This window comes from Alligator sinensis, unplaced genomic scaffold, assembly GCF_000455745.1.
Source record: "Alligator sinensis unplaced genomic scaffold, ASM45574v1 scaffold255_1, whole genome shotgun sequence".
In the NCBI taxonomy this organism is placed as follows: domain Eukaryota; kingdom Metazoa; phylum Chordata; order Crocodylia; family Alligatoridae; genus Alligator; species Alligator sinensis.
In genome coordinates, this window is record NW_005842270.1 from 844,444 (window position 1) to 860,689 (window position 16,246).

The following is a 16,246-nucleotide window of genomic DNA, read 5'->3' on the forward strand; positions in this document are numbered from 1 at the left end:
GGGGGCCGCGGGACCCCGCCACACGAGAGCGCCACGTCCTGCGGCAGCTCCAGCCTGCGTCTCCGCAGGGGACGAGGTGGCGGCGTTGCAGAGCTGTTCCGCGGTCTCTTGCTGGCACTCTCTGTTGATGCTTTTAGATGCCTCCAGTTCAGTCCATGCTGTGGTGATATAAGGCGGGTGCGCTCCTCGACGCACCATGGCATGAAATGGAGGTTCCTAGAAGCAAGATGGCAGGTACGGTACTGAGAGTCGGCCGCCGCGGGGGTTTGCTGTCTCCCTCTCGCGCTGCTGGTCAGGGCGGGGGGCAGAGCGGAGGGGAGAGGTTCAAATCCAAAACACCAGGCAGGCTGTGAACAAACTGGCCAGGCCAGGAAGCTCCGAGGGACAGTGCTCCTCCCATGCCCGTAGCGTGGTGTTTCCCGTGCCAAGGCTTTTCATGGCTCTGAAGGAGGGCATCTCTCCCAAGAACATCGGAGCTGGGAAATGCCAGTCCTGCTCATATCTTTTGGCTTTTGTTGTCTTTTTTTTCCACCCCCCACCACTCACCAGCGGTTTTTCTGTCAGGTGCTGACATGCCCAGGGGAGGCTGCTGTTAGCCCCTCGCTTAGGAATGGATTTGCTTTTTGGTTGCAGCAGTGTCCATGGTATGAAACCGCCCCCTTCCCTTTCTGTCTCCCATCACTTCGCAGAAAAGCAGGGTCCGGAGCGGAAGAGGATTAAAAAGGAGCCTGCCACGAGGAAGCCCGGCTTGCTGTTCGGCATGGGCCTTTCAGGGATCCGGGCCGGGTACCCGCTCTCCGAGCGCCAGCAAGTCGCTCTTCTCATGCAGATGACAGCGGAGGAATCTGCAAACAGCCCAGGTGAGAGCCGCCAGCGTGTTCCCGCTCGGGCAGACGTGTGGGAGCTTGTAGGTCAAGGGGCTCGTGCACGCTGGTGCTTTTCGACACGCACCCCGGTTACCGAACAGCCGGGGTGAAAACGTGCCTCAGTGCCTCACCCCGACACCCAGGGAGAGCTGTTCAGTGGTTTTGGTGCCCCAGAAAGCTCTCTGGAGTATGAATGCCTGGAAGTGAAGTGAAGCGACAGGGTTCAGGTGCTTCCCTCCTGCCGCGGACCCCATCTTCCCTTGCCTTCTGGCTCTGTGCAGGCTACGTCTCCCCCAGCTTCCACAAAGGTCCCTCTGTTGTGTCCCCTCGGAGAGGTGGGGTCGGGTGGAGCATGTTTCATTGAAACTAGGGAGTCCCCAACCAGTCTAGCCCTTGGGAGCCTTGGCTTCAGAATCAGCCTTGGGGTCAGCTGCTTCGCAGCCAGAGCTTCAGCCTGCCTAGCAGTGTGATATGTCCATCGGGTAGGTAGATGGTTTTCTTGGTCGCTCTCAAGTGTCCCTTCTTATGCGAAGGACCAAGGCAGCGCCAGCCCCGATACGTTGCAGTTTGCAACTTAATGAGGCTGGGGGGTTTCTAACGGGGGGCTTACGCTCAGTGCTCTGAAGAATCCCCTGCAAGCGTGGCCCCAGGAGGCTGCAGATGCTGTATGCGCTCCAGAGGGGTCTGCATCTTTTTGGCCTTCTTTTTGCGTTCTGGCAATGGTCGTTTCAGGTTCCAGACCCCTCCTCTCGCCACGAACCTGAATCTCCTTTCTGGTGGTCTCACTTTCAGTGGGGAACGCCGGGGGTCTTCAGAGGTTCTCCCAGGCACGTGTGCACACTCCTTCCCTGGCACACGGGTCTAGGATAAGGGGTGACGCACTGCTGTCTCCTAAGCCATGGGGTTGCCGAGGGTAGGAGGGACCCTTCAGGCTGTGCTCTGAGCCCACAGCTCCTGTCTGCTGCAGGTACGCAGCCTTTCCTCTGCCTCCACATCAGCTTTGGAGGCTCCCAGTGCTGCCTCGTGACAGTGAAATTCAAAGTATTACAACAGCCCCCTCTACGGGCTGCGGGGCGACTTGTCCTCACCGTGCCTTTCTCTCTTTCCTGCAGTCGACACGACACCAAAGCACCCCTCTCAGTCTGCCGTGTGTCAGAAGGGAACGCCCAACTCTGCCTCCAAAACCAAAGATAAAGTCAACAAGAGGAACGAGCGTGGAGAGACGCGGCTGCACAGAGCCGCCATCCGCGGGGATGCCCGGCGCATCAAGGAGCTCATCATCGAGGGCGCGGACGTCAACGTGAAAGACTTCGCAGGTAGCCACCTCGGCTGCAGCTCAGCCACCCATGCGACCGTGCTGGCGGCCTTGAGCCCGGCGTGTGGATCTGTACTTTGCGCCAGCTAGGCCAGTATCCCGTCCCTGACAGGACGGACCAAGACCAGATGCTTCAAAGGAAGGTGGAGGGGATGCTGTGATGCATCATTAGAGAATGCCCCGTCCATGCGGGAATTTCAGTTATGCCCGAGAGCCTAAACCATGGGCACGGGCAGCGTGGCGAGTTGGAGAGTCCATAACACCAACATGCCATGCTGGACCCTGATCTCAGCAGCCTCCTTCCCGATGACAGAGGAGCGCTGGGGACAGAGAGCTGCCATCCCTGCAGGCCTTAGGGTGTCCGGAGGGAGGCACAGCAGTTGTTTTCATCTTAACAGTCGCACCGTATGGACCGGTGCTGCCCTCAGCTCTGTGGCATTTTGCCGCCTGCGTGTTTCTGGCAGAGCTGACAGGCGCCTGTAGCCAGTCCCTGGATAAACCCACGTTACAGCCACTTTTTCCTTTCGCCACAACTTAACGTTTGGGCTGAAATTTTTCCATGTTAGGCATTTGCCTCAGCCTGATACTTTTCAGCTAAAAGAGTTTGGCTGTTTCCAAAATGGAAATGAAGGGAAAATTCATTATTTTGCCCAAATTGGGGGAGAAAAAAAACTTGCTATCCCCGCGAAAAGCTGCCAGAACCTTGCCACGTATTACCGCGAAAAAATAAAAAGCCCTTAGGTCCTGCACAAAGCCTGAGCAGACCGTGACGAGCAAGATGCTGCCGCGATTTCATCTGTCCTGACCGTGTCTGGGTCTGGCCACGCAGGGGCTGACAAACACGTTCCTTGTAACTCCTCTTCTGGCTTCGCTGGGGGCTGCTGGAGGGCCAGGCCCTGGGGCTCTGAATAGGGAGCCCTTTCCCTGCAGTCTCTTTTCCCGTCTGCAAGCATCCAAGCAGCTGTGTGATCCAAATGTAGAAAGGACAGGAGCTGAAAAGGAGCCCGGGACTGTTTGGGCAAGAGGCCAGGGAGCCAGTGGAGTGGGGAGCAGGCGAATGGGAGGAAGGGCGGCAAGTGCAGGACAGGGATACGGTGCAGAAGGGGCTGCGGTCACTAGAGCCCGCTCCTCCGCTGTCAGCAGGCACGTGGGAAGCCAGGGGTCTCGTCCTCCGGGGACTGGTCCACCCAGAGGATGACAGCCTACTACTGCTATCCGGTTCTCTGCTAAATCAAGCGGGAGAGGGTCAGGCTGCAGATCCAAGAGCTCCCCCCGCTCACGAAACACATGGGTGTCCCGAGGAGGCCACGTGAAGGAATTCGGGGAGGGGGGTGTGGACGGCAGAGACCTTGTGTGCAAGAGGTCGGAAGTGCCTGGACAAAGCCCTTTTAAAGGGGCCCCTTGAGCAGAGGCCCTGAGACCGCTCGGCCATCACGGGCTTTCTTTCTTCACTGCCTCACCCTGCCTGGAGGACGGGCCGGCCCGTGGGAATTGGTCAGGGCTGAGTGATCTGGGGGCTCTTGCCTGCTGGACTGTGCTTCCCCTCGGGGACGCGGAGGGTCTGGGGTGAATGAGGCAGGGGACTGCAAGAAAAGAAGGGGCGGTCTCCTAGCAAAGGCTTCCCTGGGCGAGGGGATTTTGTCCCAGATCTCCTCCGTAACAGGGGGCAGCCGCTTCAGCCAGACTTCAGAGGTGCCTGTGGTGTTCGCCTCGGTTTCTGGCTTCCCCATAGCTCTGAGCCCTCGCGGTGACAGCAAACATATATGTATAGAGGTGGCTGAGAACCCCAAAACTTAGGGCCTGGGTATCTCGGGGCAGGCGGCCCTTGCAGTGAGAGGGCACGTTTGACCTTGAATCTCTGCCTGCCCCAGTCTCCTGCCTGTACGATTGGGATGAAACCGCCCCCTCTTTCCCGGCGGTTATGGAAATGCGCTCGGCGGTGCCAGGCAGACGCTGGAGAGACGAGCACTGCAGAGGAAGCACAGGAGAGAACTAATAATTTTGTCATCAGAGCAGGGCTTGAATACGGCGCAGTAAACAGTGTGGGGCCGCGCACTGAACAACGAGGGGGAACAAAGCACCCAGCAGCTGCCGGTTAATTGTGCGCTGCCCGTCTCCGGCGCCAAAGGGGGCAGGGGACCCGTGGGCAAAGCGCATCTGCATCACGAGGCCCGTATCCTCCCGCCCAGGCGCCGAGCGCTGAGCCGAGGCTGGCACGCAGCTTCCTCCTGGCGCTTCCCAACTTTTGCGTGCTCAGCTTCCCCCGTTAACGTTTGGCGCGCGGGCGTTGGCTGTGATGAGTCGATTTTGGAGCACGGTGTGATTACCATCAGCGCTCGATTGAAGCCTGTCGCCATCGCCAGTCGTTTCGGTCACAGATGCCTCTTCTTAATAGCCCAAATGGAGGTTTCTGAAAGGCCGCGTGTCAGCAGAACACCTCCGGAGCAGCGCACAGCTGCTGGGAAACTTCAAAGCAGGATCTGCTTAGCAATCAGCTTGCCCCTCTCGGCGAGGAAGGCTTCAGCAGTTCTTTCCCTCCTTGCTTAGAGCTGCTGTTTCTGCCGGGTTCGTCCCCTCCCCGCGCTCCTTTCCAGCCAGAGCTCACGGTCCTGCTTGCGATGCTGTGACTGCTTGCTCTGGAAATGCTGCATTCACACCCCTGTGCCCTGAATTTGGGGGAGGGGGGAGTGGGGGGGAGTACACTGGATGTAGGGATGAATTCAAAACCCCAGGCTGAGCTGAGTTAAAATCCTTCTTAGCAAAGAGTTAGAAGCAATTTGACCTACCGAGACCAGAGCTCTAGGAGGGGGTCAAGTCAGCAGCCCTTTCATTTCATTGGAGTTCACTGAGCTGTGCAAGCTCCAGTGGACAATTGGCTGTAGCCTGGAATGGAAGTTAGTCCCAAGCACAATGAATTTCCAAGGCAAAGTGGCTGGCGTCTGGGCAATGCGCCCCTTCTGCGTCGTCTGCCAGCTGACCAGAAGAGCTCTGTGCCCGTAGCCGGAGGCAAGCTGTTGCAAAGCAGGCGGCGGCCCCTTGGTAGGCAGGTTACCTTGTGCCGCTGCCTTCCTTCCCTTCAGCAAAAGGGGTTGCCCGCGTCACGGGTGTTTGTGTGCCTTGCAGGCTGGACGGCATTGCACGAGGCATGTAACCGGGGTTACTACGACGTTGCAAAGCAGTTGCTTGCTGCCGGCGCCGAAGTCAACACCAAGGGGTTGGATGACGACACGCCGCTGCACGACGCGGCTAATAACGGGCACTTCAAGGTGGGTTCTGGCTGGATCTCGCAGCCTGGGTTTAGTGATTCACGACGGGGGGCGAGTTTGGGCTTCTCACATCGACCCGTTCTAGTACAGCACGGCCGATTCTCTCCCGTCGAGAGTTCCCGACAGCCACGTTGCATCTTTGCAAGGCAGAATCTTCTCCTGCCCCTGTGCTGTGAAACGTTTGGCGTGGTGTTCCCCTTCGTGTCAGAGGTCTCCGGTAAGGCTTGCCTTTCTTCCCACTTTGGGGAGGAAGCTGGCCGTCGGGAGAGCCCTAGGTTTGCGCCTTCTTCCCCAGCCCAGGAAATCAGTGCTGCCAGTTTCTATCTCCCTCCTGATCAGACCCTGTGCTCATATCCCTTGGGGACAGAGCAGGCCACAAGCTGATCTTCTTCCTTCTCGTCTGTCTGAATGGTGCACAAACGTGACCGGAGCGGAAACATCTTCCCGATACCCTGAGGCACTGACGGTCTCTTTCTCTCTCTCTCTCTCTCTCTCTCTCTCTCACCTTCGGGTGGTGAAATTGTTGTTGCATTATGGGGGGAACCCTCATCAGAGCAACCGCAAAGGAGAGACGCCTCTAAAAGTCGCCAACTCCCCCTCCATGGTGAATCTGCTGCTGGGAAAGACCACCTACGCCTCCAGCGAAGAGAGCTCCACAGGTGAGGCCCCACCGTCACGCACAGGCATTGAGATCCCCACCTGCAGCCATGTGCTGATAGAGAAATGCTAAAAGCACATGGAAGTTACAGCGTGGCTGAGGTTGGTGTGCCGCTGCCACAGTCCAGAGCCTGTCTGCAGCCTGGCTGCTCGCGTGCTGGAAAAACCCGCCCTTCTCTCAAGGGAAAGCTGTTGCTCACTTGGAAATTTCAGCCCTGAGAACCTGCGGGGAAAGAGTCCCATACATCCACCAAACCTAGCTGCAGTCACAAGTAGATGCTGCTGCATCCGTGACCTGGACACTAATCCACAGTCACCACCCATGCACATGCTTCTACTCCAGGGGCATGCACCCAGTTGCTTACCCGTCTCACTGAAGGGGCAGCTGCCGTGGCTTCGTTTCCATTTATTGCGGGGTAAGAGCATGCACTTGAGGGAAGAAACTGTGGAGCGGTTGTTGGGCTGCCAGTCCCTGCTCTCTCTTACCTTGTGTTCCCAGGCCATGGGCACGTGAACAAGGTATTGCAGGCTGAGCAGCTGCCCCTCAGATAGCTGGCTCCTACATCATCAGAGGCTTAAACGAATGCATCCAGCACTTCAACTTGCCCTTGGGAGCAAGTATAGAAATGGTGGTGTGCATCCAGTGAAACCCATCCCCTCAGAAAGCTGGGGGCTGGACTCAGTCCTTGCTGAATATCTATCCTGGCCTGCAGCCCGCTCGTACGCTGACACTACAACACTCCACTTCCAGAGTGCCATTGTCAGGGATGTCCGCATGGCCTTGAAGTGGCTCGGTGTTCCTCTCCAAGGGGACTTTGAGCTTCCTCCTGGTCGTCCAGCCACAGGCTTAGTAGAGACAGCCACTTGGTGCATGGGGTGAGCAGGGCTGGGGGTTCAGAGAAGCTTTCTGGACAATGCTGACTTAGCGGTGCTTCCTGCTGGGCCTCATGCCATGTGCTCTTGTCCCCGCAGAGAGCTCTGAGGAGGAGGACGCCCCTTCCTTCGCACCATCCAGCTCCGTAGACGGCAATAACACAGACTCCGAATTCGAAAAAGGCTTGAAGCACAAGACCAAGAGCCAAGAGCCCCCCAAAACCATCACGCCGGTCAAGGACGAGTACGAGTTTGACGAGGATGACGAGCAGGACCGAGTCCCGCCAGTGGACGACAAGCATTTGCTGAAAAAGGATTACAGGAAAGAGACTAAAACCAACAGTTTTATTTCCATTCCCAAAATGGAGGTAAAAACCTATACAAAAAATAACACGATCACACCAAAGAAAGCCGCCCACCGCATCCTCTCGGACACGTCGGACGAAGAAGACACCAGCGTGGCCGTGGGGTCCGGAGAGAAGCTGCGGCTCTCGACGCACACGATACTGCCCAGCAGCAAGATTCGGGAGCCGCCCAACGCCAAGCAGCAGAAAGAGAAGAGCAAGGTGAAGAAGAAGCGGAAGAAGGAGACGAAGAGCAAAGAGGTTCGGTTCGGCAAAAAAAATGACAAGTTCTGCTCCTCTGAATCGGAGAGCGAGAACGTGGAGAGCGAGGAGGATGACAGAGACTCTGTGCAAAGCTCTAGCTGTGTAAAGGACTCTAGGCTAGTGCTAAAGGAATCCTCCTTGTTCAACTCTCTCTCTGCCTCTTCCACCTCCTCGCACGGGAGTTTAGCTTCACAGAAACATAACCCTAACCTGACAGAGCACTCCAAGCACTGGAGGACGGACAATTGGAAAACCATCTCTTCTCCGGCTTGGTCAGATGTCTCTTCCTTGTCGGACTCCACAAGGACGAGACTGACAAGCGAGTCGGACTACACGTCCGAGGACTCCAGCTTAGAGTCGTTAAAACCCGTGAGAAAGAAACAGGACCACAAAAAGAAAAATAACCCCCACAATGCGGTCTCGGAGAAGAAGAATTCATTCCACCCCAGCGTGGACGGAGCGATCCCAAAGCTGGACAAGGAGGGGAAGGTCGTTAAAAAACATAAAACGAAGCATAAACACAAAAACAAAGAGAAGGGGCAGTGTCAGCTCAACCAGGACATTAAAATCATCAAACCTTTTTCTTTCGAATATGAGGACTCGAAGCAAAAGCCCGACAAGGGGTTGCTTGTAGAGACTGAAAACACAGTGGAAAATAAATTAAAAGTGTTAAAGCATGAGAGAGAACACTTCAAGAAGGATGAGAAGCTCCCTAAGGGGAAATCGGAGGAGAAGGAGTGGTTGTTTAAAGATGAGTCTGGAAAAGCCTCCAAAGAAGAGAAATCATTCAAAAAAGTCAAAGAGGGGAGCAAAGACCTCGGTAAATCTTTCAGAGAGGAGAAGTCAAGTAAATCGGAAAAAGAGAAACCTATAAAGGAGAAATCTCCCAAAGAGGAGAAGCCTCGAATACACAAGGAGGAGAGAAAGAAGAAGTCAAAGGACAAACAGTCAAAATCGGAAAAGAAAAACGATCTCAAGGAGGAGAAAATTGCGAAGCTGGAGAAAGAAAAAACTTTCAAAGAGGAGAAAGAAAAATGTAAAAAAGAGAAAGTTTACAGAGAGGAGCCGGGATTTGACGAGTTCAATAACAAAGCCCAGTTTCCAGAAAGCGAGGACACAAAGTTCAGCCTTTCTGATGATCAGCAAGAGAGATGGTTTTCCGACTTGTCGTCTGATTCCTCCTTTGATTTCAAAGGGGAGGATAGCTGGGACTCTCTAGTAACCGAATTCAGGGAGATGAAGAACGACACCGTGGCCAAAATAATCTTGGAAACGGCCAAGGAGGAAAGCAAAGACAAGAAAAAGGAGAACAAAACGAAAGAAAAGAAAGACTACAACGAAAAGCGCGGTGAGAAAGACGCTTTCCTAAAAAAGAAAGAGCGAGAATACGTGGAAAAAAATTCCGAGAAGAAAAAGGACCAAACTGAAAAGCATAAAGTGACTCCCGGCTACCTGCTGGAGAAGGACAAGAAAAGGAAGGATTCTGCCGAAAGCGTAAAAGAGAGGAAGGAGAAGGATGCAGGCGATGCCGGCAAAGAGAGGAAGGATTCTTCCGACAGCGCGAAAGATCGAAAGGAGGTGAAAGTTAAGCAAGAGGAGCCCTATCGAGATGAGTTTAAAGACTATGGTTGTGACACGTTCTTCAAAGACAAATCTGACCCTGAATTCAGTGGGAAAAATGCCGAGAGCTGGGAAAGGCATCATCCAGGGAAGGAAAAGGAGAAGAAAGATGCTCCTGACAAAGACAAGAAGGAGAAACTGAAGCCCGAAAAATACAAAGAGAAATCCAAAGACGGCGACAAAGAGAAAAACGAAAAAGCGGTTGCGGAGAAGAGCCAGAAAGACAAAGAGCTGGATAAGAGCTTTAAAGAGAAGAAAGACACCAAGGAGAAATACAAGGATCTGCATAACAAAGACAAAGAGAGGAAGACTTCCTTCGACCAGATGAAAGACAAGAAAGAGAAAAACTTCTCCGCAGAAAGAGAGGACTTCCCTGAGAAAAAAGATGAGAAAAAAGGCAAAGAAAAGAGCTGGTACAGCATCGCCGATATCTTCACAGATGAAAGCGAAGACGAGAAGGATGATTACAGCTTGAGCGCCTTCAAAATCGGGGAGCCCGTTGGGAGCGAACTGCACCGGATGGACGGCTTGCAAGAGAAAGATGATGGCGCGGCTGCCGAAAAGGAGCTTTATCTCGCCGACAGGCACCGCAAGTACTCCTCAGATAGGCAGCATTTGGGCGAGAAACAGAAAGACAAAGACTCGAAAGAAAAGAAGAAGGACAAAGGGTCAGCGGAAGGCGGGAAGGACAAAAAAGAGAAGAACTCCTTTGAAAAACACAAAGACAAGAAGGATAAAGATGCCGGGGAGAAGTATAAGGACAGGAAAGACAGGACCTCGGTAGACTCCACCCAGGAAAAGAAAAGCAAGCAGAAGATCCCGGAAAAGGCGGAGAAGAAGCATGCCAGCGAGGACAAGGTGAAGAACAAGCACAAGGACAAGGTGGACAAAGAGCACTCCAAAGAGAGGAAGTCTTCAAAGGGGGGAGAGCCGGAGAAGAGCCTGCTGGAGAAACTGGAGCAGGAGGCGCTCAACGAGTATCGGGATGACTCGAACGATAAAATAAGTGAAATTTCTTCAGATAGCTTCACAGATAAAGGGCAAGACCCAAGCCTCACCAACCTCTTTGAGTCGTCCAATCTTTCCCTGACGGACGCTTCGGAGGAAAAGTTTAAGGATTCCCTTCCTTTACCCTGCTTGCAAGACAAACTCAAGGAGAAGGAGAGGCACAGGCACTCCTCGTCTTCGTCCAAGAAGAGTCACGAGAAGGAGAAAGGAAAGAAGGAAAAAACAGAGAAAAAAGAAAAAGCGGATGAGTTTAAAGACACCGGGAGCAGAAAAGATTCGGCTCAGTATGAAAAAGACTTCTCGGTGGATGGGGAAGCTTTCGGCATTTCCTACAATATGAAAGCAGAGGCCGACGAAGAACCGGACAAAAGCATGGACTACTTATTTCCTGAAAAGAAGGATAAGAACGATGCCGAGAGAGAGCTGTCCAAGAAGTTGGAGAAGGAAAAGACTTACGGTTCGAGCGCTGTCAGCTCAGCCAAAGAGAAGAAGAAGAGGGAAAAACACAAGGAGAAGTGGAAGGAAGAAAAGGAAAAGCACAGAGACAAGCACGCGGACGGGTTCTTCAAGCACCACAAAGAGGACCCGAAGTCGGCGGCGAAAGACAAGGACAGCCCCCAAGTGGCCACTTTCAAAGAGAAGTCGAAGGAGGAGACCCTGAAATTCAGCGAAACCAAACTGAAGGAGAAGCTCAAGGAAAGCCAAGAGAAGGACAAAGCAGAGTCTCTGAAGATGAGTAACGGCAATGACAAAATCACCGTGTCCAAAGACGGAGTCAAGAAAGACAACAGGCCGAGGGAGAAGCTTCTGGTGGACGGGGACCTGATGATGACGAGCTTCGAGAGGATGCTGAGTCAGAAGGACCTGGAGATCGAGGAACGCCACAAAAGGCACAAAGAGAGAATGAAGCAGATGGAGAAGATGAGGCACAGATCCGGAGACCCCAAGCTAAAAGACAAGATCAAAACCTCTGAAGACATGCGGAAGAAGAGCCTGGATTTGACCGCCAAGAAACCCCTCGTGCTCGATACTCAGCTGAAGGACAAAAAGCTCAAGGAGTTGGGCCCGCTGGCTCCCATCTTGTCCCCAGACAACAAGGCGCAGCCAGCTGTGGGGACAGACTCCAAAGACTGGATCGCTGGCCCTCAGCTGAAGGAGATCTTACCCGCGTCCCCCCGGCCCGATCAGAACCGGCCGACCGGCGTGCCCACGCCTGCCTCCGTGGTCTCCTGCCCGAGCTACGAAGAAGTGATGCAGACGCCAAGAACTCCCTCCTGCAGCAACGAGGATTACACGGACCTGATGTTCGATTGTGCCGACCCCCAGCACCCGATGCCCATCTCCACCATGTCCATGAACGCGTGCTCTCCCTCCTTCTTCGACCGATACGCGAACGCTTCGAGCGGACTCCCTGAGAATCCAAGCCAGACTCCAACCAGGACCGTGCCCTCCACCAACCTTTACCGCTCCATCTCCGTCGACATCAGAAGAGCCCCCGAGGAAGAGTTCAGCGTCGGAGACAAGTTTTTCAGGCAGCAGAGTGTCCCGGCAACGTCAAATTACAACTCCCCGGTGCAGCACCTGATGGACGAGAAGGTCCCTCTTCCTTCTATTCCGGCAGAAAAGTTCCAGTGTTTGTCCCCGGGGTATTACTCCCCTGACTACGGGGTCCCGTCCCCAAAAGTAGAGGCTTTGCATTGTGCGCCAGGAGCGGTGAGCCATGTCAGCCAGTCCCCCGAAAGCGTCTTTTCTGGTTTGCAAGCCAAATCCTCCCCGTCTCACAGAGATGAGTTGCTGGCACCCTCTGTGGAAAGTGCGCTTCCTCCTGACCTGGGCATGCCTTTGGGTACCACCGAAGAGCAGCAGGCCACTGCTTCCATCATGCCCCCCGAGTCTACCTTTTTGCCTCCCATCGAGGAGAACCACTTCAGTTCGGGTATTTCGGAGCAGAACAATCTGGACTGGGACAACCCTCCTCCTGCCAGGAACCCCGAGCCCCCCATTCCTCCCACCTTGATGGGCAACCCTCCCGACCACCCCGTCAGCTGGTCGGTGGGATCAGAGCTGCTGCTGAAGTCTCCCCAGAGGTTCCCCGAGTCTCCCAAGCCGTTCTGCGCGCTGGAGCCGATTCACTCTGCGCCGGTGCCCTTTATCGCTGCAGAGTCCCCGTACCCGGTGTCTCCCATCTCGTACCCACTGTCGGTATCTGAACCAGGGCTCGAAGAGGTAAAGGAAGACGCCGAAGAAGCCGTTCCCGGAGAAATGGCAGCGGCAGAAGAAGCAGCGCCCTGCATGTCCCCGACGCGATTAGACACGTTCTTCAGTACCTGCAAGCCTCCTCCTGAAGAGACCCCGGAGATGCCTGCGGAGCGCCTGTGCTTGCCCGTGGAAACGCAGGCGGAGGCCGTCGGCATCCTGGAGAACAGTTACTTGGAGAGCAATCCCGTGGCCCCCACGAGCACAGAGGAGCCGGTGACGTGGCCTGATCCGTTCACCAATTCGGAAGATGATTTGGACCTCGGTCCCTTTACCCTGCCAGAGCTGCCGCTTCAGGCCAAAGAGGTTCCAGAGCCCGAACTGGCTGATGCGGGAGCGGCTCCCGGCGAGCAGGAGGAGCTGCCCCTGAAGCAGACGACTAATTTGTCGGCGGTGGAACCAGAGCCGCAGCTGGAAGAGCAAAAACCTGAAGTCGCGGCCCCGGAAGCCACGATGGAGGCGTCGAGCGTCCCCGAGGAGAAGAGGCCGGAAGAATCGGAGGCCCCGAGTTTCCAGCAAGCGGCCTCGGCGGAGCCGGCCCAGCTAGAAAACAAAGAGGCGGACGCGAGTCGCGAGGAGCTGCCCTCCTCGAACTGCGCGGCGGAAGCTGGCTCCCAAAGCAGCTCGGTCCCGGTGCCTGCCGCCGACAGCGGAGCCGCTCAGGACAGCGCCGCGGTGCGGAGCGCCGCCCAAGCCTCTTCCACCCCAGCAGACGCCCCCCAGCCAGAACCCGTCGAACCCGTGCAGAAACCCGTCGCGGAAGCCCCGAAGCCCCCCAAAATCGAAGAGATCCCCCAGCGAATCACCAGGAACCGGGCGCAGATGCTGGCCAATCAGAATAAGCAGAACGCCGTGGCATCGGAGAAAGAGTTCGCCCCCGCCTCGGCGCCAGCCACGCGGGCCAAGGGGCGCATCGCGGAGGAGGAGGACGCTCAGGCCCAGCACCCGCGCAAGCGCCGGTTCCAGCGCTCCAACCAGCAGCTGCAGCAACAGATCAACACGTCCACCCAGCAGACGCGGGAGGTGATCCAGCAGACGCTGGCCGCCATCGTCGACGCCATCAAGCTGGATGACATCGAGCCCTACCACAGCGACCGGTCAAACCCCTACTTCGAGTATCTTCAGATCCGGAAGAAGATCGAGGAGAAGCGGAAAATCCTCTGCTACATCACGCCCCAGGCCCCGCAGTGTTACGCTGAGTACGTCACCTACACCGGCTCCTACCTCCTGGACGGCAAACCTCTCAGCAAGCTCCACATTCCCGTGGTGAGTTGCCCTCGCTCGTGGGTGGATCTTGCATTTCAAAAAGCGGGGTGCACGCATCGTCCCATATAACACAACACACATTTTTCTCCAGGCAAAAAGAAACTAGAAGCTTAGCTAACATGCTGGGGCCCTAGGGCTGTATTATTCAGGTTAAGATCGAAGCAAAAATAAATAAAATGATAGGAATGAGCTGGCGTTGGTCTGCAGAACAGCTAACAGACAGCCGAATTGCAGAAGAAAGCTAGCTTGATTGGTGGCACATCAGGACCATTAAAGAGGAGAGAGGGTCGTTAACACCTGCGGAGTGAAGGGTTCAGAAGGGATCAAGTAGATTATAATGAGGCAGGTATCCAGGTTGTAGCCGCATTGGTCTAGAGGCAAAAGGAATCAGAACTCGTGGTGGAGCTGATACCTTTTATTAGACCAACTGGAGTTTTGCAAAAATAATTCTTGCAAATCAAGAAATTTTGTTGCAGAAATCCAGGTGGTCTAATAAAAGATATCACCTCTACCACGAGTTCTGATTCCTTTATAATGAGCCATGAGTTCAGCTGACGCCGGCACTGCTGCCTGGGCAGAAGTGTGGCTGCAGCTGCCAGGCAGTTGGTTTGTTGGTTTTATAGGTTAGGTGGAGCTGGATTTAAGGTGGGGGGTGCGACTGCACCAGTGCAACCCCCCACACCTGCCCTTGCCCTGGCTGTTTCTCCGCTGTTGCCTCAAGTGACAGTGACGCTGAAATGCAGCGTCAGGACCCCTGTTGATGCTGCCAGTAGATCTGACGCAGAGCCCGGTTTTCCCTCACTGTCACGCCGGCCCAGCCCGGGTCTGCAGGCGGTCCTCTTGCAGCTCCTCAGGTGCAAACGCTGCTCGTAGGACCAGGTGACTTAGCAGGCAGAGCCTGGCAGCAGGCTGCCAGTTGCACGGAGAAGGGTGCTGCGTGCCAGCAGCCCCCTGCACCTCCTGGCATGCTCGGGACCTCGCTGTGGTTGCTGTCAGAAATCACGAGCGTGATAGCACGCGCCTGTTGGGCCTTGCCCGAGTTCAGGGTCATCCGTGCAGGGTCGTCCATGCCTGTTGTGTGAACAGGAGCATGCGGCAGGTTCGCGGAAGGAATGTTTTGCCCATCCTCTACCCGCTCTTCTGAAGATGTCGAAGCGCTTTACTGCGTGGCCTCATGGCCCCCAAAGGGATGGGTGGGTGGGTTACAGCCCCGGGAGATGCTAGCCCGGTTTCACGCCCAGACAGCCTGTTGCTGGCATATGGTCTTTGGGAAGGTGGTTGCGACTCCCCCCGGTCACATGCTCCCCACGTGGCTACGTGCTGGGTGGCCGCGACCTCCACCCCTCCCAGCTCTCTGGCATCCCAACGCTTCGGCAGCGCAGCACCGGGCTCGGATCGGATAGCTGTTCCAGCCCCGGGCACCCGCGCGGCAGCCCTCGAGAGCCCGGTCATGCCGGGGAGGACAGAAAGCTCAGGAGCGATCTGAGCAGCGGGAGGAGAGCTCCCTCCCGGTCCCCAGAGCACAGCAGGTGTGACGTGTGCCCCTGTGTGTCTGCAGATCGCCCCGCCACCGTCGCTGGCAGAGCCGCTGAAGGAGCTCTTCAAGCAGCAGGAAGCAGTGAGGGGGAAGCTGCGACTCCAGCACAGCATAGAGAGGGTAAGGGGGAGGGTCCGGCGGGCCCAGGCGCTGCTGAACTGCCTTCCCTCCACAGGCCGGGGTGGGGGGCACTCCTTTGCTGAGTGGGTCGTGTCCCCTTCCTCTGCAGGAGAAGCTGATTGTGTCGTGCGAACAGGAGATCCTAAGGGTTCACTGTCGGGCAGCGAGAACCATTGCCAACCAGGCGGTGCCCTTCAGTGCCTGCACCATGCTGCTCGACTCGGAGGTCTACAACATGCCTCTAGAAAATCAGGTCAGCGGCTCCCGGGGGCTTGGGGTGGGAGCTGGGGCAGGGCAGGCCGTACGGAGAGGTGTGTGGGCACAGGCCAGGGTTTGTAATGCCCTCCCTACCACGGGACCCGTGGCTCCCTCCCCTCGCCCACGCGGACTGCCTGTATCACGGACTGACCTCTCGGCACGGGCTAGCCCTGGCTGACATACCCAAAGCCTGAGGCACGAGTTCAGCTGGCCGGCGTGTTTGCCCGCGTATGTATCTGGAGGCCTCAGCACCCCCTACTCCTTCCTCGTGTTCAGAGCCAGCCGCGCGCTGGAGAGGTTTTGGGGGCCCCAGTCGTGCTGCGCGGAGAAGAGGAGCCTGTGAAATGACTTCCTTAGCTCTGAAACAGCCAAACTCCCCTGCATCGCCTGCAGAGACGGGCTCTTCTTGATCCCACGTAGCTGCGAGCTGGAAAGGCCGAGGGTGAAGCAGTAGTGTGGCAAATGAGTCAGACTTCAGCAGCCAGCATTGCCGTCGGGCTCTGGGAGAAGGTGGACTCAGCTAGTACAGTGCAATGGGAGAGAACAGCCACATCAGCCCCACTGCTGGTGGCGGGTGGGGAGGGGCAGGGGAGCCC

At 56.0% G+C, this 16,246-nt stretch overlaps 1 protein-coding gene across 8 annotated transcripts in view; it reads left to right on the forward strand.

The window, feature by feature from the left end:
• Nucleotides 1-16,246, forward strand: part of ANKRD11 (ankyrin repeat domain 11) — a 186,490-nt gene that overhangs the window by 167,975 nt on the left and 2,269 nt on the right. For 7 of the 8 annotated variants that reach the window (XM_025209151.1, XM_014521897.2, XM_025209149.1 and 4 more), the window contains 7 exons: nt 690-860; nt 1,979-2,182; nt 5,305-5,447; nt 5,959-6,106; nt 7,077-13,735; nt 15,294-15,392; nt 15,502-15,645. In XM_025209151.1, coding sequence (XP_025064936.1) covers nt 690-860; nt 1,979-2,182; nt 5,305-5,447; nt 5,959-6,106; nt 7,077-13,735; nt 15,294-15,392; nt 15,502-15,645 — 7,568 coding nt within the window. Of the gene's footprint in view, nt 1-137; nt 235-689; nt 861-1,978; nt 2,183-5,304; nt 5,448-5,958; nt 6,107-7,076; nt 13,736-15,293; nt 15,393-15,501; nt 15,646-16,246 lie in introns of all 8 variants that reach the window. The other variant, XM_025209155.1, reaches the window with a different exon arrangement.